Source organism: Dermacentor albipictus, chromosome 9, assembly GCF_038994185.2.
Source record: "Dermacentor albipictus isolate Rhodes 1998 colony chromosome 9, USDA_Dalb.pri_finalv2, whole genome shotgun sequence".
Classification (NCBI taxonomy): domain Eukaryota; kingdom Metazoa; phylum Arthropoda; class Arachnida; order Ixodida; family Ixodidae; genus Dermacentor; species Dermacentor albipictus.
In genome coordinates, this window is record NC_091829.1 from 62,672,674 (window position 1) to 62,699,143 (window position 26,470).

Genomic DNA, 26,470 nt, shown 5'->3' on the forward strand with positions numbered 1-26,470 from the left:
ACAACAGCAACTGACTTGGGGACGCTAGTAAGGCGTTCGTATGACCTATAAATGCACCGCCATCAGGATCGATTGAAACGATGCCTCCTCTGTTAGCTGTTAAGCATCTTCGCGAGTGGTGTCGATGGTTAAAGGCCATGCCATACGTACCATTGACGTCAGTGGCATTGGTCTGGCGCTTCCATGCCTTCAACGCGTCATTGATGTACTCGTCAATATACCTGAAATGAGACATACATATTGGCTTTGGCCGGTGCTCCTAGATACGGCAGAATATACCTGGACATTGTTTTTGCCAAGCAGAGTTTGGAACAAGGGAAGTGCTTCTTTGTTAATGAAGGTAAAACCTGTAATGTATCATTTTATGAGAAGCATAACTTCCTGGATGGCATAGGTGAACGGCGCACTCTTAAATTGCGTAATTTCTTAAATCATGACATGAAGCGTGAAATATGGGAAAACAACGAATGATGCTAGAACCAAGACAAGAAGATGCTAAGTTGCAAGATTACGATATAATTATGTAGTGCCATCCCCTCCAAGGTGACCATTTGAGACTACCTGCGTATAGCTCTACGACGTCATGCGAGTCAACTGGAAAGCGTTAGTCATACCTATTGTGACAGGATGACCACACCATCAGTAGCTTGCGGAAATGGTGGGTGAGAGCTTAAAATTATGCTTTGGGTAACGCATGGTTATGTTAGGTTTGGCTGCATTATATTAGCTCTCGTACAAGGGCCGTGCCAGTCGGCCGAATCAGTCACCCAGCCGCGTCCGCAACAGCTGTGCCAGCGTGCGACCACACATCTTAAGATTTGCAGTCGGCAACTGTTCTCGCCATTTCACGATAACTTTCGCACGCTCTGCCAACGCGGCCGTTCGCAGTTGTGCCAAAATGACATGGCCGTCGCGGCGTCCCGGTAGTGCTTTCCGATTTGCCTTAACCTTTCCTACAAATGAACATGGCGTTCACTTCAAAGACATATGGCGTTTTTCTTTAGGCACATCTTTTATATTTCCTGAAAAACAAGTAACAACGAAAAGTTCAGTAGTGTTCTCACTTACTCACACATATCTTGCGTGTTTAGCAAATGGCACTATTTGTGGGATGTTTCGTTGGGCTCCTGGAGTACGCTCACTCGACCGCCAACGGAAGTGTGACCTACTGTTTCATTTATTTATATCCTTGTGTTTCACGTTTCAAAAGCCAGATTTTGCAATGACGAACTCTTGGATGGATCACGGAATTTAATTTCACCCCCTGGGTTTCGGTAATGCTCACGTAAATACAAGTTACCGAGCTTTCTTACGTTTCACAATGTCTGGTGAAATGCCACTGCGCCAGGAATATTGCCCGTGATGTCGAGCTAAGCAGCTTAACATCCAAGCCAGTGGGCTGCTGCTACAAGTGTGCGTTGATCAAACGCAGGCTAAATTACACACACACACAATATATATATATATATATATATATATATATATATATATATATATATATATATATATATATATATATATATATATATATATATATATATATATATGTTCTGTCCTTATTCTGTTCCGGGTGCAAGTTCTTTGGTATGGGAGGTATTACCAATATTTCCTTCGTCTCTCTCGGGATGTCCAACTTGACATCGTGCTGAAAGTGGTAACCTATGTCTAATCTCTCTAGGATGTGTCTGCCTGCTCTAGTCAGAGCGGCGTTCGTATTGTGCCCTGCATTGCGCTTCAATGAGCTCGTCTATCGTGTTGTGTAGGCCTAATTGCAGCAACTTGTCCGTGCTGGTGCTGATCGGTAGTCCTATGGCTAGTTTGTTTGTTTTCCGAATGAGGCATTCTAGTTTGATCTTTTCCACGGCCTGCCATTTTAAGTACGGTGCCACGTATGCTATTCTACTTATTACGAAGGCCTGTATTAACCTTATCGTGTTTTCCTCTTTCATCCTGCTATGTTCATTTGTTATCCTTCTGATTAGCCTCATGATTTGCGCTACAGTTCCCTCCAGTCTTCTGAGGGTTTCTCCGTTGTTGCCCTTGGCTTCAATGATGAGCCCCAACACCTCGATCCTATTGACCTTGGGTATGGGTTTCCCTTCGGCCGTTTTTAACTGTGTCTCCTCTCTGTGGGTGAGATCGTCCCTGTAGTTGCCTGGTTTGCGACCTCTGCGAGTCAGCCAAGTTATGTTTTTTTTTGCACAGCAAACCATTATGAAAAGTAAACAGCATTGTTCCTGCTGACTGAAAAGCGGCTGCCCGTAGGGGTTTCAAGGTAAGGTCGCAAAGTTGCTCGCTCTCGAAGGTACCCAGGTCTGGAAAGTCGAAGAGATGGAAACTAGGTAGTTATCGAAGTCATTATGCTCAGCTTTAGCGTGTGGCAAAGGGAGACGGGATAGGCAATCATCATCTGTGTAACAGCGTCCGCCTTTCTAGTTAGCGGAAAAGCTGCACTCTTGAAGGTGCAAAGCCCAACGGGCCAACCAGCCTGACGGGTCACGCAGCCGGGTGAATGAGTGAATGATGGTCAGTCACTATCAAGAATGCGTGGCCACGTAGATACGGGCGGAACACCTGAATGGCGAAGACGACTGCTAGACACTCGAGTTTAGTAACAGTGTAGTTTGTCTCCGCTATTGTAAGTGCTCGACTAGCGTAGACAATCAAATCCTCAAGGCCACTGCAGAGCTGAAAAATCACAGTGCCAACACCCACATCGCTGGCGTCAGTATGCAGCTCAGTTGACGCCTCCAGATCAAAATGCCGTAGAACCGGTCCAGAAGTCAACAAAAATTCCAGCTGTTGAAACGCCGACTCGCACTTAGCAGTCCTCATTGCAAGTATTTGTGAAGTAGTGAGTGAGAAGGAGTGACGTGAGCGGAGAGGGTAGCTGTGCGAAATTCGTGATCAAGCGCCGGAAATATGAGCAAAAGCCCAAAAGCTTCGCAGATCTGTGGCCATGTGTGGCTGTTGGAAGTCGCGAACCACTGCTATCTTTTCGTGGTCTGGTGGTATGCCGTCTTTGTCGACCAGAAAGCCTAAAGGAGGGCTTCACGCTCACCGAGATGACATTTCTTCGAGTTTAAAATAAGGCCAGCTTGCTGGATACAGTCAAGAACACCGACAGGCGCTGATTGTGCTCGTGAAATGTCCGGTCGTAGGTAATGACGTCGCCTAAATCGCACATGCAAATTTCCCATTTGAGTCCGTGGAGTACGTTATCCATAAATTGCTCGAATGTCGCTGGAGCGTTGCATAGGCCAAAGGGAATAACGTTGAACTCAAAGGGGCCGTCAGTTGTGACGAAGGCGGTCTTGTCTGAGGGGTGCATGGGAATTTGCCAATATCCTGACCGTAAATCAACAAGAGAAATACGACGCGGACTGGAGGCAGTCAATGGCGTCGTCCATTCGTGGCAGGGGGCACACGTCATTCTTTGTTACGGTGTTTAGGCGGTGATAGTCCACACAGAATCTCAACGAGTTTTTTTTTTACTAGGGTCCCAGGAGCAGCTCAAGGTCTATATAATTCCTGGATCACTCCTTTCTGTAACATTTCTTTGACCTGCTCGGCGACGATTTTTTTCTCTGAAGGTGAAACGCGGTAGGGCTTGTGACGAATTGGCTACGCTTGCCGTGTATGGAAGTGGTGTTGCATACGAGACGCTGGAGGTGTATGGGACGCTCGTTGGCCTTGAGAAAATCAAACAATGTGGCGTAGTGAGCGAGCACTCCTTCAAGCAGACACTGCTCACTAGAAGACAGCATTGTCTTCCTCACCATTGTCAGCGTCGAATGTTCCGACGCTGACAATGGCTTGCTCGTCAATACTTCCCAGTTTAAGCCCTAGCGGCAATCTTATCGATTGGGTTGAAACATTCACTGTCCACAAACGAATACAACCATCAGTGGTGACAACGAGGGTGCGAGGGACTATCACATTTTCCTTGAGCGCATTGTCATAATCGGGCTCGGCTAAACCACAAAAACAACCTGTCCGAGAGCCAGAAATATGGACAGGTTCAAACATTCCCGCCTGCGGAGGCAAACACACATCTTGCGACACGTCGAGAACGTGGGCGGCATCACTGGTGTTATCTGTCATAGAAGTTTGCACGTCGCGGCGAAGAGAAATCGCCCCGCTTCCACAATCCAAAGTTTCCCCCCACTCACGCAAGATATTAATTCCTCAAATAATGTCATGCGTTGTACGTGCAAGCACAGTAAAGTCACTTCTAAATGTCTGGTCCCCTATCGTAACTGAAACAGAACTAACCCCAAGTGGGCGTCACAAAATATATGGGGGTTTCTTCAAAGTTCAGCACGCAGGACCAGACATAACATACGCAGGAAGTAGACGACGAACTTTTAGGAAGACTTATTTAATGAACGTTTTCGGCTGGTGCACCAGCCTTCCTCAGAGTACAGTAAGGTACTCTGACGTAAAGTACTCTGTATAGTACAGAGTACACAGAGTACAGTAAAGTACTCTGACGAAAGCTGGTCCACCAGCCAAATGTACAGTAATAAGCCTTCCTAAAAGGTCGTCGTCCCTTTCCTGCGTCTATATATTCATATGGATAGATACTGTGATCGAAAAACAGGAGGCACTTCTCTTTATCATGGTCATAAACGGCCGCAGCCACACTGAATCGAAGTCGTCCTCGAAAACGCCCAATTCGATGTGCAAACAAATGTATAACTGTTAAAGTCTGTATTCCAGGTTGTTCCTGCGGCTGACAATATCCAACGAAACTTTCACAAGCGGGAATACTCACGCAGGGATATCGTCGCAAGTGCCTGAGGCTCCCTCGCCGCCTTCACGGCTTGTACCCGGGGTTGCTTCTTCGATGAAGGCAAACGCGGGAGGCGTTTGCCCACCGCTTCTTTGTTCAGTCATGCCTGGTGACGACGCTCCGGAGCACTAGCGTCTTTCTGAGACAGAACTTTGCTGAATGATCGCGCATGCGCAGTCTGTGCCAAGGATGAGAGAGCCAGTAAAACGGCGGGCACTTGGGCAGCTCGAATGAAATCGTAAAACCCATCTGGAAAAAAAAGACGATAGAGTGCGCCATTATGTTGACGCTAAAGTATTAATATTGACACCAAATCATCAAAATTGACACCAAATCATCAAAACAAACTTAAGCAAAGCCCACGCCTAGCCAAAAACCGTAGACACGAACATGTGTTTATTATTATTTGTTTCTTTCAGGAGTAGTGCTAATTCTTCTCGGGAGATATTGGTAGTCGTGACCAAATTAGTGAACAGACAGAATGAACAATAGGTGACCCAACGTTTATACGATTGCGAATCAGAAAGTCTTTTTCTCTATATAATTAAGCCAAATTACACCTATAAATGTGAAGACAACATATGTGAAGTCAACATTGGCTTTATCCCTGGCTGTGTAGCTATTCGAGCGACGATTGACGTTAGACATCCAAAGCACGTATAAGTGATGCCAGTGCTCTCTATTAGCACAGTATCACTCCTGCTCGCTTCAGTGTGTTTTGGGTGTTACATAGAGCCTCCACGTAATGCTACAGGACAGTTTCTTGCGACAATGCCTCATCACAAAAGTCTTTTCCACCCAACCATGTTCGAGGAACATATGCGTAAGCGCCCCGAGGCCGCTTCCACTCATACGGCTCAGATACCTCAGACCCTTCTTGCTGCCCTGGAAGGAAAATTATTTACCGAACGTAAACGATAGGTGCTCCGAACCGACAAGCGACGTTACTCGAATATAATAACATATTTCATCTACAACAACCAACGTGTAGTTCCTGCTGCATATGTGACCAGCTGGCACCACGTTACAGCGGTCACCGTTTTCGCTCCAAAAAGTAATGTGGGCTGTGGGTGCCAGAATTTCCTTCTTCTAGTAAGACAGGCCCTGTCGTCAATTTGCCTCGTTATCCACGAGGCACTGCTGCGTGAATTGCAAAGGTCCTGCGCAAGGAATGGACCTTTCTCATGTGTTTTCGCCACTTCATTATTTTACTAGGCAATCCTAATCCCTCCATATGACCAGAGGAACATTCCTAAACGGAATTGCAAAATCTTTAAGTTTGAACCGTGCAGACAGGACCACATTTCTCAACGATATCTTGCGGTGCAAGTTTAATGCTCGACATCCTCAGCTGCCGTAGGAAGGAAAATTTCAAAATACGTGCGTACCTATCGCGTACAAGAGAAGGAATTTCTTGCGGCAAGCAGAGTTGATAGGACATAGAAGTTGACTACACGCGGGAATTCTGTACGTCACCCTCATGAAGTGAATCTACGCGCGTTGTTCTATGAGGTTGTTTTGCGGTAAGAACCAAACGATTGCATCAGTAAATGCCTTCTTCGGTGTTACAGCCTTCGGAGTTCCCTCAGACGACGAGCTTGCTCGGGTCATTGATTCATGTGATTCACGTTGATTGATCGTAAAAAAGCTAAAACAACGAAATGCACCTGCAGTAAACGTTATCCTTCCAGAAAACTTCGCTGTTACTGGCTCAATGATGCCTTGCACCTGCTTGTCAAATGATGGGCCTTCCCAGGAAGAGCTTACCTTTCAGACAAAGCATGCGTTCTCTGAAGTATGTAAAAGCAAGCCAAGTTTCCCTTTTTTTCAACTTTGTGCGCCTCAAATAGGGGCGCTTTATTTAGATTCATGTTTTGCCAATGCATTTACGGTGTTGAAAATCGAAGCATAATTCATCCGCACAGCTGTAACTTAAAGCTTGAAAGTACCTTGCGCCGCGCACGTGCGCACCCGGTGATGCCCATAAAAGTTATCTACGCTAAACATTTGTTTTTTAGGTGGTAGCAAATCTTCATCGGAAGCAGTCTACAGTGATGTGCCAGCTTATGGTTAAAAACAGGCTAGAAAAAAGAAATTACGCCCATCCAGTGCACATGTTGGCATTGTGTAAGGACAGGTGTGTGAAGGATGAAGTGTAAGACTGCAATGACAGTGTAAAGTTGACTTCTTTTTTTCTCGGTTCATCCTTGCGCTTGTGGCGTAATGGAAACTGCACAACGTATGCGTGCGAGGTAACTTGAAGCACGTCCCTATTGGGTCACATTGCAGGAGCCACAATTAACAACAAATTCCGGAATGGTTCACCTAAATATCTTCAGTTCAAAAACAAAAAGACCACAATTGCATGGGCTCACCCTGAACTGTCTTTCGATGTGGTTTAGGCTTCGTGAATGCCTACTTGGCCTGTGCTTCGACCTATATTACTGCTCCTGGACATGTGAGACGTGTTTGTGATGTTTCTGAGTTTATCCGTGTCACACGCTACGAATCAAGAACATGCGCCAAACCGTGGACACCGAAGCCAGGTTGATATCCTTGGGAGTGATGACGCCATAGTCGTAAATTATGTTTCACACTCAGCACTAGTGAAGTGAGGTGATATATGAAATGATGAAATAAGTAACGAAGCTCTGACATGCTGCTCGACGAATGCCCGAAGGGTTACATCTGGCTAGTTAGGCCGACCGACGATGCCGCCAAGACTCAAGGCCCGGCCACATGCTGAGGAACCGAGGAACCGGTGGGGCTAGCACCCCGGCCACCTGTCTCCATTGACCAAATCAGGACTTAGAATAAAGATTTCTCTCTATCTATCACCATGATTCAATTCCAGGGTGCACGAATGATTGCCTAAAAGCCTTAGTTGATTATTGCACAAGTAGGCCAGTTGAAAACGCTGCATAATTAGTGTGCTGGAGGCAAGAGAAGTGTTCTTCGAAGATTAGAGAAGCTGTAATAGATCTTAAGGAAAAGTTAAAAATTGTGGAATTTAAGGCGTAGAGTTACACTCATGCTCGAAGTGTTTACCAAGATTATATGCATGATCTTCTAGGCTCCTGCCTCAGTCATTCATCAGGGTCTACGGATGAGTTTCCTGCCATTGGGAACTTGTTAGCCCATACCAGACTTGCGTCTATTCTGTGCAGCACCTTATGCTAGAGAGAAGCTGCCTCAGCTTGTTCTCTAGGTTGTCCTTGCGTCGTTCTATCCTTTGACTTACCTTCTTCAATTCGATAAAATTTTACGTGTTTGGGTACCGACCAAGTGTGCCCAATGCTTTGATTTTCTTTTCTCGCGTATCTTCTGAGACCTCATTTCCTCATTCTTGCATTTGTTTTATGGCATCAGTTATAGAAGTGCTAAAGTATGCTATTGCATCGTCTATGCTGTTTGCTTATCTAATAACGAATCAGACATGATTTTTTTTTAAGTACGACCAGTTATCCGAAGCTAGCTTCAACATAGGAATATGCCGAGGACAGGCGTGTTGCAGCATTAAAGTTGACGCTAGTCTGATGTGTTCATGGCCTAAAAAGATATGAAATTCCTTTCCAAGTAGGGAAGAAGCCCAGACGGGCCAAGTGCCTAATCAGCAGAACAATAATAATGAAGTCATACATTAAATGGATGCCCTCCTCTTTATTAATCACTCACCGTAGGTTACGAGAACTTGTTCCGTGAGCTTACCTTTGGCATCGCAGCGAGAGTCTCGCTACAAATAGTTGAACATTCACCACCAGCACTCACTCACCGGGCATAAACAATTATTGCCAATAATACGCATTTGTCTTGAAGGTAAATAGAAGGAATTATAACCAATCTATCATTAAGAATTACTTGTAGTGACACTGATTCGAGGGGCTTTAAGTTGTGGAATATAAGTGACAGACTTGTCTGCACAATTATTGCCGTAACATCCAATGAGGCAAAGCCATAGTCGCGGTATCTTCAGATGCCTATCACCGGAAGTTTGATTGTTCAGAGTTTAAATGCCTCTCCTGGACTCATATATACCTTAAGCTTGTATTCAAATAACAGTTTAGTATGATCATCAAACATCAATTAGCCCTCACGCATTGGAATACATTATCCGCAACGTCATAGTAGTACTGAAAAAAAGGAAAGAGTTCCACGCGTCACAGTAGAATTCAAGTTTGTGTTCCCTACCTTTTCTCTTCACCAATTCTTTTTTTTTTGGGGGGGGGGGCGATCAAGTGAACGATGCCAGCTATTCGGCACCAACCGCTCGAAAGTTGTGTGCCCGCTGAGTGCCCCCTGATTGCACGCGCTTGCACGCTCTTCGCGCGTGTCTCTGGATTCACCTGGAGATGGGAGGTGATGTAGCCCGACGGTCCCGGAGTCGCCCAGCTCTCTTATAGAATGGGCGAAGATGATTTAACCAATGCCACAGATCACACTGCCATGCAGAGGCCGGGCAAGTGACATTGGCCTTTGGGACCCCCCCCCCCTTTATGGACCTCCCCCCAGATGACGCCAGCAATTAAGGCTACTTCAGCTGCATCGAAGAGATCATCTTAAGTAGCTCACGTGAGACTGTTATAGGGGCGTTTCGGAGTTCGTCGGAGATTATTGTGTTTGAATTTTTCACCTCGGCGGGAGCACCAGGCGACGATGTTGCTGAGTGCGCTATTCCAACGTCTTTTCAATACCCGTGACTTCCGTAAGGAATATTGGAATGGTTTTGGCTGGTTCACGTATCCATCCTGCGTAAGCCATTTGTTTAAAACCGCAGCGCGGAAGAACGCTTTCCTCTCGGACATTTGTGGGTCGAAATGCCTGAATTTATGCCCCGAGGGTGACGGTGTCCTCGTTCGGCATCCCTATTCAACTTCGGCTGGCTCCTTGGGCATGACGCTCGTGAATGTATGCAGAAATGCACTGTGAAACTGCAGCTCATCAAAGATTCAATTGTTAAACATAGTGGTTTTCCAAAGGTTTCCGGCCAGCTTTGCAGATCTCCAAATGGTAATCCGCTAATTATCGGTGGCTTCCTTGGCTTCGCAGCACACGTCACTGCGGGTGACACGGGCACACTCACTGTGGCATTTGTCGGGGTCATGATCGTCCTGGTCTTCTCGGGCAGAGGTCCGTACTAAAGCGGCAGGCGTAGTCTGCGGCTAGCTCGATCCTCCATGGCGATGTTGACAATGTTAACGCGACAGCATTAAGGAGCTCGTGTCGCAGAAAAGCTGGTGTCGTTGGTGTCTCTGTCGGCGGCGTTGGCCATGAGCGAAAAATCCCGGAAGGCAATTCATAAATAACAACTTCCGAAATGGGTTGGGTGGGAATCGAACCAGGGTCTCCATAATGTGAGAAGGAGACGCTAACACTCAGCGACGAGTTCGATGGCTCAAAGCGGGACAAAAGCGCCTGTAGTGAATGCTGTGTTGCCTTATAAACGTTCCGTAGAAAGTCATACGGCGGTTCATATCGGTTATTATGAGCATGTAAATTACAGAAGTCGGAGTTAAACGACTAGCGAAGTACGTTACCGCCACAATTCTTCTGCGCTTGGCGCACACGCAAAGCCATCTTGCGGCAAACTCAGAAGACCCCCTCCTGGCAATGTACGTCGCTGCCCCGACAGCTGCGCACCACTCGCCCGCTTCTCCCCTTCGTCTTGTTTGAGCGCATTTGGGCCGTGCGGGGACAGGTGCGAGGATGCCCCAATACCCTTGCGTTTATTAATGGGCAGCGTTAACGGGCTGCGATATCGCTATCGCGTTCCACTGTCGAAGGTGAAGCTTAAGCGTCCTCCAATATTTTTCATGGCTGGCAGGGTTTGATCAGTCACCACAAAGGTCCTCTACGAGATGTCGCGTTGTAGATACGACAGATAACACAGTAACAAGAACCATCACTCACGAACCATTCTTTATTGGGCGAACCGGAACCCACAAAACAAGTTACATTCGGGTAGAAAAATAGTGCCGGGCACATGAATCGATCGTCGAACAAGAGATTTACGATTAACAAGCGTCGGCTGTTCACGCATTATTCGTAGAAGATTCCAGCGGCATCGCTGGTGCTCGCGTGCCTTCCAGAATGCACAAATGTATTTGCGTTGCGCGTGAAATTCCGTGATAAAAATTGAACAATACCAAAAATAAGACCGAACTTCGTAGCACCTTTTGATGCATGCAGGCGCGTCATGCAATGAGAAGGGCATCCGGTGAAACGCGCCCACAGCAAGAAGACATACGAACTACGCGTGTCAATTTTATAACTAAAAACTATCTTGCTCGCAGGGACACAATTGTCACATGAGGCTAAAAATTCTACAGCTGCAATAGAGTGCAGTGCAAGGGAGAAGAGACGGCTTCAGAATGAATGAGAAACTGCACATTAAATGTGACAGAGGTTCCACGTTAATACAACAACAGCTAAAATATTCGTTTTGGTAGAACAAATATTGTGAAGCTACATATGATTTCAGTCGAATTCAGTTTCAGTTTTCTCATCGGCATGATAAAGAAGAAAAACATTCGCTCTGATTACAAGAGCCAAAGAGTGAACCAAAGCTTTACGTGCATTGAACAATTTGTAAGGGACATAAATGTCCGCATGTTTATGTCTACATATTGTCATAAAAGTGGTCTTTGGAAGGCAACAAGGCCTAGGGATGTCAATTTTTGGTAGACATTTTTTTTAGTTGACAAGAAAACTGCCTTTTTTGAAAATGTTTCCTAATGCGAGGTGTTCTCTTCTATTTACACTGCAGAATATTTAAAACGATGATAAGGTAAAGCTTGTTTACTAGTACACTGTCAGACCATTTGCACAGAACTAAACCAGGTGTCAAGGATTCTGTGCGAACGTTTCAACCTTCTAGTGACACAAAACACGAACTTGCTGCTCATTAGGGTTTGTCTAGGAATGAGTTCGCTAAAGCTACTTTGGCGAACAACATAGTTGTGCAAACAGCACGCTCTAGCCAGGACCTGCAATATACTTCGATATTCAAACATCCCGAATTCTGCTGGAGACGACGTTTCCTTTCGTAATTTCGGAAAATCAAGCGGCATCATTTACGTCTTGCATTTCACTGAGCAGTCTTAAACGTCAAAAGATGCCCGCCTCTCCACACGATGCGTCCGGTTAGTTTATCACCCCGGCGGGAGAATGTCAGCGCTTATTTTTTCCTGCACGGGTGCATGGTCACGTTCATATACAATACCCATGGGCAATTCACTGCACTTGCGCACTAGTCACACTGTTAAGACTGCCCACCGTATGCGTCAAGGGATGTGCAATTCGTTAAAATGCATGTCTAGACGAATCTCCACACAATTAGCGCCCAGTATTCTGGCAGAGATGTGCGTCGATGTATTCTCTCTTTGTGGACCGATATCCACACTGCTTGCACTCCTACGGTGTTCCGTCCCCGCGACATGCTTCGCGGTGCCTTTGGAGACTATATTTGTGCTTAAAAGAGTGATTACATATGTCGCAAACGAAAGGTCTGTCGTTACTGTGTGATTTGAGATGATGGTTAAGTTGCGTTTTGCTTTTGAACGGTTTAGTGCATATTTGACAGATATGGGGTTTCAAACCTGTGTGAATCCGTTCATGATCACGCAAATTCGACCTGCGCGCGAATGATTTCGCACATATTTCACATTTGTGTGGTCTTTCACCGGTATGCGTGCGGTAATGTGCAGATAGATGGACAGCCCTTGTGAAAAATTTACCACATGTTTGACATTTGTGTTTCAACTTCTTGGCAGACGATTGAACACTTGCTCCGACACCACAGGAGCCTTGCTCCTCCATTCCTCCGGTTCCAGTAGCATTCCTGCAAGGAGACGGGCAAATCAGCTCAAAATGGCTCACTATTGTTATGTGACGACAAAACACATTTTGACCAATAGAGTGTTTGACGGAAAAAATCGCGCGTGAATGGTAAGGCGACTCGATCTTAGCGCTAAGAAGCTGCATTGATATTTAGCGCTCGATTTGGGCTCCAGGTTGGCAGAATTTGAACGGTGGTTCTTTCGGTACCCTGTGATGCTAACCTGGAAATGAATATTCCTCGTTCGAGTGGCAAGCAGCACAGAAGCCTTGCATCATCTAATACATCATATTTCCTACACGAAACAGGTGCAGGAGATTAGAAGTATCTCTTAGTGACGGCAAGTTAAAAAACTAGCCAGTCTGAGTATCGAAAATACAACTCCGTCTTCAACACGCTCACAAGGAGTATTCAGGCAAAAGTCCAGAAGCGTGCTTTCGGCAGTGAGACATTCGGCATTGAGAAAGACTGTTTTGCGTCGGGTAAAATAGGTCTCCGTTTTATTGCGCAGCTCTTAATGACCCATTCTTGCGGCGAGCGTCGGTGGCGCAACAGAGCGAAGGATAAGAGGGAAAGTTGAAAGAGCGAATGCGGAGTGGCAAAAGATGCGAACCTTGAATGGTCGAGAGGCCGAGACCAATGGTAGCTGCCCCTTCAGTGACATGAGCGCTGAAGATTGGTTTCATGCAGACTCGCGCTACCGCTCGTTTCGTAGTACCATCGGATCTCAGCCAGAGCGCTCATTTCGTGCTATGATGAGCTCGTGTGGGCTCTCACTTTCGCATGATGAATTGCATGCTTCGATTGTATTGGTCTGCAATTGTTTGCCAATGTCAGTTTATGCGCGTATTTTATGGAAGCCACACAGCACCAGCTATTACACTAGATCCTTCGATGAGTCATTTACAAAAGCCATCGCGCTTGACCTCTGCTATTTGTATCTCAAAATATTTGCCTGAATATATCCCGTAATGAAAACACGTACACAGCTGCTCTAAAATTTCACTTTATGGGCTATCCTAATGGTCGGTGAATTTTTCAGGAAAGATTGTCGCTAGGAAGAGTAGAAAGGTTCAGCAGCATGTTACACTCTACTAACACCTGAAGAGGAAAGCCTCCTGCATACGTGGTAATGCCTAAAATTGTGCGATCTGACGGGTCAGACACAGTGAGCTGCCGTACGAAGTAAACTTTTGGCACTGTAGGTTGACCTCCTCAACATCACATGCAGGAACATAATGCATTCCTAAAGGTGATTTCGTTCTTGTTGTCATTGGCTCTTTTTTTTCCGTCGCTCGTTCGTTCGCTCGTTTCTTTCCTTGGTTCATATTCAGCCATTACTTACTTGCTTGCTTGCTTATGGGGTGTGAGCCATTCCTGATGATATTTCGCTCTCACTAGAGGCGCTTTTTTGCGGGTATAAGCCATTGAAACTAGCCTATTGAGGCTCTCGATTTAAGAAACGGAAATGGCGCAGAGGCAAACTACTCGCGTCATTTCTGACATGTGTAGGTGGAAAGACTCCCCGTTGTACGTCATACGCCTTAACTAAAGCCCTACACATCGTATACGAAGAAAAACTGCCGGGTTCAAGTTTTCCTGCAGTGTTTTTACGAAGGTATTTGATATTTGAGTCGCATTCGAACTGCACGCCGTTCGTGCCTTAGGCATCACGAGAACGACACACACATAATCATTTCCCCCCGTACGTAGCAAGCACAGAAACATCAAATACTTCAGTAATTTCATGTATAATGGATGAAATATGCTACCGAAGAAGTAAGCATTTTCTTTCTCAATAAGGTAATGAACGCTGCAAGCGTTGAGTTAAGGCAATGCAGGTGCTACAGCGTTTCTACCGTTTAGTGAAGAAAAATGCAACGGGCAGTCGAATAGTGACGGGGCATACAGTGTGTCTTTTGTACATCCTGCTGCTCGCTTGAAATGTCTGCGCCAAGCAGTACATGAACATTGGTCGCCATTCTTGCGGTAATATGCTTTTTACTTGTATACATGTATTTATTCTTGTTACGGTTGTTCACATGGCTCAAGCAATGTTATAGTTTGGTTCGAGTCGTGTGGTGTTACCTTGTACGTCGTTTCTAGTCATTACAGTTTGGCCGGCATCCAGACCAGATTATTTAGTTTAGAATGAGAACTTTCAAATAACGAAATTTCGTTCGATAGAACCACTTAAACTGCGGCAAATTATCCATCATAACTTTTATTCAGGCTTGCAACTGGGAAAAATTATCAACTAGCTAAGCTTAAAAACAACAGAAGCTTAGAATTTACAAAGTTGATAATGATGATCATGGTTGAAGTTTATTGGCGCTAGGACATCTAAGGCCAAAACGCGGCAGGACATGTGGCTTGGTTTAGTAAAATTTTGAGTTTAGGAATAGGACCTAAAATAAAAGCTGTATAGACGCTTTCAGATAAACTATGTCTACATATACCTGTGCATCAATTTTAAAATATTTACTAAAATGAGCATAAGGCCTTACGTTCATTGGTTATAGGCACAGATGATCAATTATTGTGGATTGTCTGTGTCCCTAGCTTTACAATTCTTGCGTACGCAAGAGGAGCGAGAGCTCAGGCTTAATTTTGTGCGTCAGACCATATCTCACCTGTGAGGCACAATCTCATGTATAGGATGATACGAGATGATGTCTAGAAAGTTAACTTGTGCAAGATAATTATAAGCGTTCTTTTAAAGTTAAAAAGTGCATCCTCTGATCAGACCATGCCGGGATGGGGGGGGGGGGTATATTGTGTAAGTAAAGTTCCATAAAATGAGCCAATGGCTCTCGGTGAAGTTGAGTATATTAACTCAGGACATGCAAGACGGTTAAGTTCTCACCGCAGCGTGTGCACATCGTTGGGTCAATTTCAGTCTAGAGGTACTTGTATGTGCCATAAATTTGTCCTATTCTGTGTCGTGCCAGCCTGACTTGGGTGAGTCGATCAAGCTTCAGCGGGAAGCATTTGGTAAACTGCGGTTTTAAAAGGTGCAGCCCATTTTCGACTACCCTGTCCCAATCAGCTTGCCAATGATTACGGAGGGCCTTTCGTACCGCAGGTTTCATGCCTGCACCAGGTATACAGCTTATATCAATTGTATCCCGATGACACGCTTGTCCAGCATTTTTGTCCGACGTTTCACTGCCTGCGATCACAGTGGCCTGGCACCCAGCGACTCTGGGATTCAACTTGAATTAGTAGAAGGAGCTTGTTTAATAAGGGGTTTCGGCTTGCTTTGCCACAGGACAGCGGGGTGGTGACAACGCTCAAAGAATGTGTGTATATTATAGACTTTTGTATCTTGTGGTGTACTATATACTCAACAATGATCAGAATACCGTATGCTTCCACTGTAGAGATGATGCTATGGTTGCGCAAAGTTCTAAAGTTTGAGAAGTTTGGGCCATGGGTGGTACATGATACCGAATTTGCACACTTTGAAGCATCAGTGAAAAATGCATTAGATCTGTACTTGTCTTAGAGGGACATGAAATGTTGCTGAATAAGGATTCTTGGACAACTCTTTTTGTTAAGCTCTGTAAAGGACAAGTTATAGGTGACTGGACATTGCTCCCATGGTGGGAGGAATTCACCATAGTACTTTCCTGCAGATCTGTGAAAACTATTGCAAGTTTTTCAGCAACAGACATTACTACTAATGGGAACGGCGGGGCGTGGTGGGCCGGTTGAAGTACAGCTGGTTTGAGGACTGATCATATATGAGTGCTTTGCATGGACGTTGTTTTAATGACATCGTTCTTATTGCATAGGTGACTCCGAGATATGTGCGCAGATAATCCAGTGGCCACTGATCCGACTCTGCATAGACGCTTTGGACAGGGCTTGTACGAAGGTACTAAGTGCTAGGCGGATAGCTAAGTAATAGATAGGATCGAGTAGCTTAAGTGCGGCCTTTGAAGCTGACTGGTAAACAATATATCCAAAGTCTATGCACGACAGCACAAGGCTTTTAAAAAGAGATAGGAGACAATACCTATCTGTTCCCCACGACTGATGAAATAAAATGTTTAAAAGGTTCATAGTTTTAAGACATTTAAGCTTCAACTATTTTATATGTTGCATGAAGGTTAGCTTACTATAAAAATTTACGCCTATAAATATTTGTTCCTTTCTTATTAGTAGGCTTCTTCAATTCATCGTAATGAATGGGTCAGGAAATACCCCTCTTCGTCTGGAAAACAGCACGCAGGTACTCTTCTCTGCACTTAACCTAAACCGGTTTTGCTCTGCCCATTCCGCGAGCCGATTAACACTTACCTGTATCTGGCGTTCACACATGGACAGACTGCAGGATTTAAAGCTGACTTGGATGTCGTCCACATAGACAGAATAAGACACCATGAATGGTATAGCAGAGGGGAGAGAGTTCATTTTAATTAGGAAATGTGTGCAACTTAGCACTCCTCCCTGTGGTACGCAGTTTTCTTGAACAAAAGTGCGCGATAGTACATTGCCAATTCAGATTTCACATGGGAAATTTTGCAAGATGTTCAGCATATAAACACAAATTCCATAGGACAACAGGTGTTGCAGAATACCCTATCGCCAGGCAGTACGATATGCCTTCTCAAGTTCAAAGAATACAGACAGACAGTTTTGTCTGTGTACAAATGCGTCTCGTATATATGACTCATGGAGACCAAAATTATCGGTTGTAGACCTTGCTCCTCGGAAGCCAGTGTGGTGAGGGACCAAGATACTATTATATTCCAAAAAGAACACAAGACGACGGGTAATAATTTTTTCAAATACTTTAAGCGAACAGCTAGGGAGTGCAGTTGGTTTGTAATTGTTAACTAAGGAAGGGTCTTTGTCGTGTTTCAGTATTGGCAGGACTATTGCCTCCTTCGAAGATGACGGTACATGACGAGCTGCAAAAATTTTATTGTAAAGACATAAGATGCAGTTTACGGTCTCACCAGGTAGATTGTTGATTATTTCATGTTATTACGTCAGAGCATGGAGCCTAGCTGCCACAAGAGCCTAGGGCAAGCTTGAGTTCATGGAATGTTAGTTGTTTGTTGTATCCTTCTGATGACAACTTGTTTCGACGCAAAGGAATATTTTCATATATTTTTGTATGGTGCTAGAACTTTTCGCTATAATTTTCGGAGTTTGATACCCTCTGAAAGTGCTCCCCAAGAGTGTTTGCTTTATCTTCTATTGTATCGCCAGAGCCATCAATGAGAGGAAAAGGATTTGCACGTTGTCCGTTTAGTTATCCCTATTATACACTTTGCTAACATCCGTGTATGAGTTTATGGAACATACGCAGCGTGTCCAGCTTTCGCTTTTGGATATTCGGAGGATACGGGGGCCACTCGCTTTGCACCGCGTAATTTCTATTAGATTTTCTGTTGTTGGGTAGTAGAAAATCTACTCGATGCTTTTTTCTGGCGTTTCTTTGGTGTTTCAGTCTTTCTTCCACCACTGTTTTAGATTGACTTATTCTGTGCAGGACTGAGGTATGCAGTTTTTAGCAGAACAGAGGATATCTTCAGTGATTTACTTGGCGAGTTCCTCTACACCTAGGTGGTCCACATCTTCAAGGGACAATTTACATAGGTTTCTAAATTTCAACCGGTCGGCACTATGAAGTTCACACTTTTTGGGGGAAGCTGGTCCATCATGCCACTTAGTTGTTTCTAGGAGTGTTGGGACGTGATCGCTCCCATATGAATTACTAATTCTCCATCCCTGGTATGGAAGAAGTGATGCTGACCCTATGGCTAAGTCTATACACGAATACGTGCTGTGTGCATGACTGTGAAATGTTGGCTCTGTCTTGGTAAATAGACAGGCTCCGGATGAAAGAAGGAACTCTTCAATTGCCCGTCCTCTCACATCAGATCTTGACTCACCGCAGAATGTGCTGTGAGCATTGAAGTCTCCGATTACTTTATTGGGTTCGGGAAGCTCGTCAATCAGCTTTTCAAATTCTGCTTTGTGAAACCGTTCATCAGGCGATATATATATATATATATATATATATATATATATATATATATATATGGAGCAAATAGTTATAAGTTGGTTGAACAATATAGCCCGAACAGCCACTGCTTCCATTGAGCTCTGGCGTTATACATGCTGGCATGCTTCTGACATTTGGGCTTTGATTGCCACACCACCTGAAGAAGAATTGCCATTATTTCTATCTTTGTGGAAAATTATGCACTGTCTTAAAAAGTTCTTGTGTGTAGACTTTAAATTTGTTTCTTGAACAAAGAACAGTCATGGCTGATATTACTTTACTAGACCTTTGACATCATCTAGATTCTTAAATAGGCACCTGGCATTCCAATTAATTATTCGTGTAGTCATGTCGGGGAAGATTTTTGTTGTGTGTGTTCAACAGCACGTGTTAAAGATGGATAGTTTGTATACTAAGACGGTAACCGTTTAAGTTAGCGGTCCCTTTCTTTGAGCAGTTACAGGTATTTTATATCTTCTAGCGCGCTGGTGAAAGCGCTGATCTTTCGCCATCGGTGACGCCAGGGCTTTTTGATCGAGCTCCACAACCTGCTCGGAGGCACTGGAGGATCGTGAACTAGGCACTGAGACTTGCGTCCCAGGCCGTGGAGTTTGGTTATGCTTTGGAACCTGCGGAATTGAAGTCTGCAGGCCAACCTTCGATGATGATGGAGCAGCACTTGCTGCTGCCACCAAGGAGGGCAGGCGGAGTGATTACCAGACCACTATCAGGGACCGGGGTAGACTCCCGATGCGTTCGTGACGCTCCCCCCGTCGCGCCACCTCGGAATAGCTCGTTTTATCTAAGTATGAAAGACATTTCCTTGCTTCACGAAATGTTATATTTTCTTTGACTCATAGCGGAATGATCTCTTTTTTTCTATTTAGGGCATGTCCTGGAGTAGCCTGGATGGCTTCCATCACAGTTCTCGCAATGTGGAGATAAGTCGCGAGTGCCTGGCGGATGATCGTTCGAGCTGCATTTCGCGCAATTCTGCCTTCCTTGGCATGTCTGAGATCCGTGCCCATACCTCTGGCACTTAAAGCACAGTTGAGGATTTGGGATGTACGGCCTAACACGTACTTTGATATAGCCTGCATCCAATGTACTAGGCAGCACTGTAGTACCAAAGTTTAGTACACTGTCCTTTGTTGGAAGTTGTTCATTCTTCCTTCGCATTAGGATTCTTTCTACCTTGATCACATTTTGCTCCTGGAAACCTCCAAGCAGTTCTTCGTTACTACGGTCCAAGAAGTCGTCCTCAGAGAATACTCCACGGCTCGTGTTCATGGTTCGATGTGCCGACACAGTGACGGCTACATCGCCAATGCATTCCAAATTATTAATTTTATAATGTTACATTTTCTCCTTCAATTCAAGGAGGATGTCTCCATTTGACATCTTTGTGGCTTTGTAGCCAGGTCCTATAGTGTTCGCGAGGCATTTCGCCACCAAGAAGGGGGAGAATTTACACACGCACTTGTTGTCTGCACTGTGGATTGCTTGTTACTAAGGGAACTGTTCTTTATTGTTCTTCAAAAGGAATTGAAACGTTGCATCGTTGCGCGCTCTTTTTAGAGCGCAATCAAAGGAAAGTGGTTGAGTTCGGCAGCAGGAAAGTGGTTGTGTTCAGCAACAGTGCCACCCGCCCATCACCGAGCCCAACATGGGGCCGGAGCAAGTCTTACGAGTAAGACAAGCCCTCGCCAGCTGTACGGTGCTACTATAACCCAATATGGAGTACCCAAGATTGGCCACCCACACAAGGTTATCCCTCTCTGCCAGGAAAGTCGGAAGTAAATAGAAGAGAGGAGAAGACAGGAAAGATTACAAGGAAGAGGGAAAGATGCAGAATGGAGAGCGGGACAGGAAACCAAAACTACCGATTTCCCCCGGGTGGGTCACTCCGGGGGTGCCGTCTATGTGAAGCCGAGGCTGAAGAGATATGTTGCCTCCGCCAAGGGGCCGTAAAGGTCCAAACACCCGACATCGGCTCAAGCCCCAGGATCCCTTTTTCCGGACCCGGCAATGCCGCTCAAGGTTTGACGTGGGAGGGTCCAACCCCCATGTGCTCGAGTACGTGGTGTCGCAACACACCAAATGCCTGCTGGCGCATACGCCCCTGCGGGGTAGAGTTTACAATGTTAACTACGCGAAAAAAATATATCGCAGTTAAACTAGTTACATATCGTGGAGCATCCCAAGCGGGCAACTTCCTTTATATTTTTTTTTGCAACTTTCTTGAAATCGATATAATGTGTCCGAATACTGGCGAATGATCTACCCATAACACAGACAATTTCATAGCGGTGTGTAATACGTGAATTTTGAGCGCTTTCAATGTGCTATTTGATGTATTTGATTGAACCGTGGCGGTGTTATCATTGCTGAGTTTTAAAGATGTAATTTTTTTATTTGAGTTTCTCAACGTTTTCTCAAGTATTTGACGAATCTAAAATGAAACTGCTTCAGTTATGATATCACATTCCTTTAAATGCCACCAGCTTCAATACCCGTATGGTATGTTGCCAAGCACATTCATGCCTCTTTTCCAATGTACTAAGGTCGTATATCCTGAGCGAAAGGTTCTTTCTTACGCCGACACAATATTGTCTGAACAGCAGCTGTTATTTGTCATTTAAGTTATCGCAACATTTATCCATCGCGCAACTGCGTCAGTTCCAGCGTAATTCTTGCAGGAATTTTACAGGAAAAAAAAACCCTGTTTCATTTCATGAGCCTCGGCTGCGATGAGCATCTTTCCTTCACAATCTTTACATATGCCGTAACAGGGAGTGAGTAAGCAGACTACAAACCAGCAAGTCCACCGCCAAGTGCGGTGTGTTAACAGCATGGAATATCGGGCGACCTTGTATAGCTTCGTGGTTGTGGCATGGGGCGTGGAGACAGCCGTGTGATCTCTGGTCGCACTGTTGAACCACGAAGTTTGTCAAAGCCTGCCGCGCCGGCCGAACGCTCAAAAGTGCCAACGCAGTGCCTGTTTCAGCCATCAGAGCGAGCGCTTCCCCCCCCCCCCCCCCCAAAGGAGAAATTACCGAGTATGGGCATGATTGTTACACTGGTATCCATCCCTGTCGTCTCTGAATTCCCTTGTAATGGAACGTTTCTAAATGGGAACTTACGTGGCGCCGTCTTCAAAACTGGCTGATGCTTCCTCCATACCAGCGCGGCTTCTGCTGGGCCTTACGTTATCGATGTTCCTGGTGGGCCCCAGGGGCAGGCAACTTCTGCTGCCATTGTCAGTGGCATCTGTATGGCATAAAAATATATTAAAGGTGTTCATTTGCCGTAGTGCAGGGGCCATTCATGGGAAATGAATATTTCGTGCTTAAGGCACTTAGCAAGAAGCTTTTAGTGGTAGGACAACTTTACTGCTGTGCTTCCATACGCTGTGGTTCTTTCTGCAAATATGTCTTGAAGGCATGCCAGAGCTTCGTGGCGATGGGGAAGCCAAACACGATCAAGATTGTACAGTGTTGAATTCTTCTGAAGCTTATCACGTTTTATCTCAAACAATGGGCAAAATACGACCGTGCTCAAATTGAAAAAAGACGTCGTTCTCTTGGGCGTAATACCCTTGCCGTATTATATTCTGTATTATCTAGTAATAAGCACATTAGATGCCTCAAGAAGTTCTTGCTTATTGGTAAACTATTACGAGCAGCAGCGTAGCCCGACGAAGGGAACGACATACTGAGAGGACGCATTTCTACCGAGGTATTTTAGCTTTTCAACGTATGCCCTTAGTTGATTGTCCTTTTATTAAAGATAGGTGCGCCATCCAAAGACTTACTCGCCTTTCAGATACTGATTTTCCGATACCCATTTATTTACTCCTGTAGCTGAATTTCTTATGCAACGGCTGTAAGCAATGCATGTTTAGAATCTATTTAAGAGCACGAAAACGGCTGTCCTCGCCAGTGTTCCCGCGTAGGCTATCAATACACTATAGGACAACTTTCAGAAAGATTTGCTCAATGCGCATATGTAAGATTCGTGTTGCAGACAGTACATTAGCCTAGAAAGAAATGCGGAAGTACAATTTCACGTGGAAATGCCACTCAAAGGTGCAACGGAAAGCGTACAGTACGTTAAAAGTGTTGACTGTGTGGATAGCGCTGCAAGGATTGTACGCAGGGGCACGTTTTCCTTAAGTACGCAGAAATTGCGTGAAATTAAAGGAAAAGGAAAACGCAAGACATCCTGAAAGGCAGTGGTTACGGTAGAAACCTCCCCAGGATGACCATCGACGCCAGTGCAAATAGCATAAGAACTGTAGGGACACGCCGCATTGTCAAATACACCTTTATTTAAAATATGAAGGCCGGGGAGAAGTAGGCTAAGAACGTGGACTGCACTGCTACACCCACATGCCTTGGTGTTTATGCCTTGGTATGCCACAGAAAACATACGCGGATTCCCAACCACCGGAACTAAAGATACGAGTTTTATCTTTGACTTCGAATGAAATACACTGCGATATCATAGACGTAATTTAAGGAACGCCTTTTTATTGTGTGGCATTCTCAACTTAGTCCTGCCGCTAAAGTCGCGACGTTCGCCGGGCCTGCGAAAGAGGTTGCGCAGATTCGGGCAGAACGAATAATGCTTGACGCGTCCAAGGAAGGTTAATCACCTTACAAAAAATTGAATTCAGCAGAAAGCTGGTGTTTCAGCATGACGTAAATTTTCTAGTTAACAAAGCGCTTCAATTTTGAAGTAATGGCACCCTCATTGGAAATCGTTGGCTACTGTGATTGTTGCTAATTCAATACGAATAATGTTTAAGTTTCAGAAGCGCCTAGTTGGCACATTTGGTAAAAATTTATGGCAACATAGCGCAAACTCACCAATAATTTTTTTTGTCCTTGCGGTATATTTTCTATAATTTTTTGAGGTTGTTTATGCTGCGGCTGTGGGTTGGTTTTCTTGGAACAAAGAATGAAGAGCTTGAATATAGGCTGTTTTCGGGTGCCCCAAATTCTGTCGCGTAACTTCTGCATACGGCAGCAGCGGGATATGTCTTCTGCTCGTAACGTGCTATTGGTGAACATTTCTGAAACTCTGCCTAAAACGGTAGAGCACCGTAACGTCCCACAGCATAGACATCTGAAATGCCGGACTAATTGCACATCACACTCGGCATTCGCCTCAAAGCACTTGCTTTGTCATCCAGCTTGATTGGTATAAGGGAGACATTAACAAGTTGCCAGCAGGTCAAACGCACTGAGATTCTGTTTGGTAAATGAAATTGTGGACCAATGGTCAAGCGATGATTCAATTTACGAGTGAATTAATCACTCTATGGAATGAACATTCTCGGCTTCTGCCTTTATCTAGGAGCGTGCTTTACCAGCCCACCTATTCAAGAACAAATTCTTTCACAAACTTCTACTGCATAGGCGACGCATGAATTTGCGTATATAACATAAAACAAAAATTTCTTAGTAAGGACAGTTATCAGCTGGCTGATGCGAAAACCACATTGGTGGCGCTGGTAAAGTGCATCTTTGTTCACTATAAGTGTACCGCATCCACGGTAACCGTAGGAGCCATCTGCCATATTTGTGGTAAAGGCGAGTGACAATCGCCTACATACCGTCGACGTTGCAAGTCTCGTCGGTCATCGGCATGTGCTGCAAGGTGTCATCAGAAATCCTACAAATAATGAAGTAGTGGACAGACAGTTACAAGCTGTGACAAATAAAGGTGAAATTATCTTTTATACAACCAAGGTTCAGAAAAAGCAAAGTCCTGTTTTGTAAATGCACTACTCGCAACGGTTCGTTCTCAATAAATACCTACTATGATGGCTGGCCTAATATGAACGGCACACTCGGGGCAATACATGATGGAGAGCACTCATTCAACTTTGATGAAACGGCACCTTGGCTGGCACAAATACTGTCAGTTTACCTGTTGAAGTACTTACAGTGTGTCATATGTAGTTTGCTATGCAAAATTTTTGCGGCATTTGCTGCAGTCCCAGAATCCTAAGAATAATTTCTGAATAACATCTCTGAAAGGGTTTGTGCGTCAATGAAACAGTTTGAAGTATTACAATGACACTGTGCAGGTGGTGTCTGATATTACGATGCAAACCAGCGCTAATGTTAGAATAATTAGTATTTGTGGCCCCCTGATGCGTTTCGGCAACGCCGTGGTGAATGTGGCGTTGTCATGCCAATTACAATCATGACTCATGGATCAGACAGCTATGAGGAATATATCAAATTTCAGGTAACATTTGAAATTATAGGCTTAATTGACAAGCTCTGAGGAATACATGCAGGTTTCTGCCTCTTAGCCAAGTATTAATTTGAATACTTACGAACAAAATGACGAGTTCGAATGAAATGATGAATTAGAATGCAGTTTTTCACTGTTTGTTTTCAAGCGATGCAAAGTTTGCTTCTATGTCACTCGCTTGAGCCTATATAAGAATTTTTCGAAGGACAAAGATTCTTCTGAGAACGCTTGAAAAATATCCTAAGACTGATGCAAATGTTAGCAAGAATATAGCTGAAATACGACGTGCAACTGCTTTCATTCACAAATGGTAAAGGGTACCGTAGAATACCATGACTTTCCACTTCTTTATCGCTGTGGTACTAACTCACCTCAGTTTGCTATATATAAAAAAATCTGAACTAAGTAATATAAATTTAGGTTGTCAAAAACAATAAAAACAGAAACACATACCTTCTTTGGCCACACAACTCCAAGCGGCAAAAGTATGCTTTCCTCTAATGCGCATTTATTGCCTTTAAGGAACACATGCAACGGGAAGAACAATCGTTTTAAAACAAGTAGCAGCTTTTCATGCATGGGGTTTACTTTTTAGTAAAGTAATGCTTTAAGCGGTCAGTACCAACTTTCTCCCATTTTTTGTTAATTGGCAAATGACAGTATTACTGCGCACTTTGACGAGTTGTCCAGAAAACACTTATGGTTAGGCATACCAATTGTTCACCGCGGTTACAACTAATTCCGAGGTTGTTGTGCAAGAACCATTGCCTGATAAAACGCTTACCAAATTTAGGTGGACTGCGCAAAAATTTTCACCATCGGGATTCTGTGGGGAGCCCCTAAGTACAAGTAAACAAGAGCATTTTTACAGTGTGCTTTCATCTAAATACGGTGGTGCCACCCGGAATTGTTCCCGGGACTTCAACCTACAGCACTCTATCGCATGTGTGCATTGCAAGAAGTATACATCAATGGAAAATATTTTTGTCTGTACGTATACGCTCGCTTCATGTTCTGAAAAATCTTATCCTGAGCACTAAACCGCTGACTTTGCGCTGAACATAGCAATATTTTCTCATCGCCCTTGCGTCGACGCGTCTTGATCTAAGAAAGCAACCAATTTCAAAGCTCAAGCCGGCTGCAAAAAAGACCCGTTTCAGGTGGGAACAAATGTACAGATGTTAAAGGCTAATACGTTGGTGGTGTCTAAGGGTAACAGTATTCAACGAAAAAGATTTACAAGTGGCGAAGCTCACGTTGTGTATGCGCCCAAAGTAGATGAAGCCTCCTGGGTACCGTCACGGCTTGTACTTGGTGTTGTTTTGTCCTTCATGCTTAAGTCAAGAGGCGTGCATTCGTCGCTGCTGTCTTCAGCCATGGCTGCTCTTTCGATGTCCTGTAACTGGCCTGTATTGTCGGCTGCACGTTGTTGAATCACCGCGCATGCGTACTCAATGCAAAAGAAGAACGGAAACTAATCAAACATTTGTCACTTCGGTATTTCGATTAAAATGATACCGCATATCTGGACAAAAACTAGACGTTTGAG

General features: G+C 44.7%; 1 protein-coding gene and 1 long non-coding RNA gene across 4 annotated transcripts in view; both read right to left on the bottom strand.

Moving 5' to 3' along the window:
• LOC139050021 (uncharacterized) overlaps positions 1–5,033 on the bottom strand; it is a 42,555-nt gene extending 37,522 nt beyond the window's left edge. The window contains exons 1-2 of one of the 2 annotated variants that reach the window (XR_011508714.1): positions 4,778–5,033; positions 151–221 (exon numbers count right to left, since the gene is read on the bottom strand). Coding sequence is in view for 1 of the 2 variants with exons in the window: in XM_070526118.1 (XP_070382219.1) it covers positions 151–221; positions 4,778–4,899 (193 nt within the window). In the remaining variant the exon portion in view is untranslated. The remainder of the gene's footprint in view (positions 1–150; positions 222–4,777) is intronic. The other variant, XM_070526118.1, reaches the window with a different exon arrangement.
• A 5,721-nt stretch (positions 5,034–10,754) lies between these two features.
• LOC139050043 (uncharacterized) lies at positions 10,755–26,399 on the bottom strand. 2 transcript variants are annotated; one of them, XR_011508742.1, is made up of 4 exons: positions 26,178–26,399; positions 24,272–24,330; positions 21,795–21,921; positions 10,755–12,632 (listed from the first exon to the last, which is right to left on the bottom strand). It is a non-coding gene; the product is annotated as an uncharacterized lncRNA (long non-coding RNA). The 2 variants fall into 2 exon arrangements; XR_011508743.1 differs by having other exon boundaries at positions 26,162–26,399.
• Between the last annotated feature and the right edge of the window lie 71 nt (positions 26,400–26,470).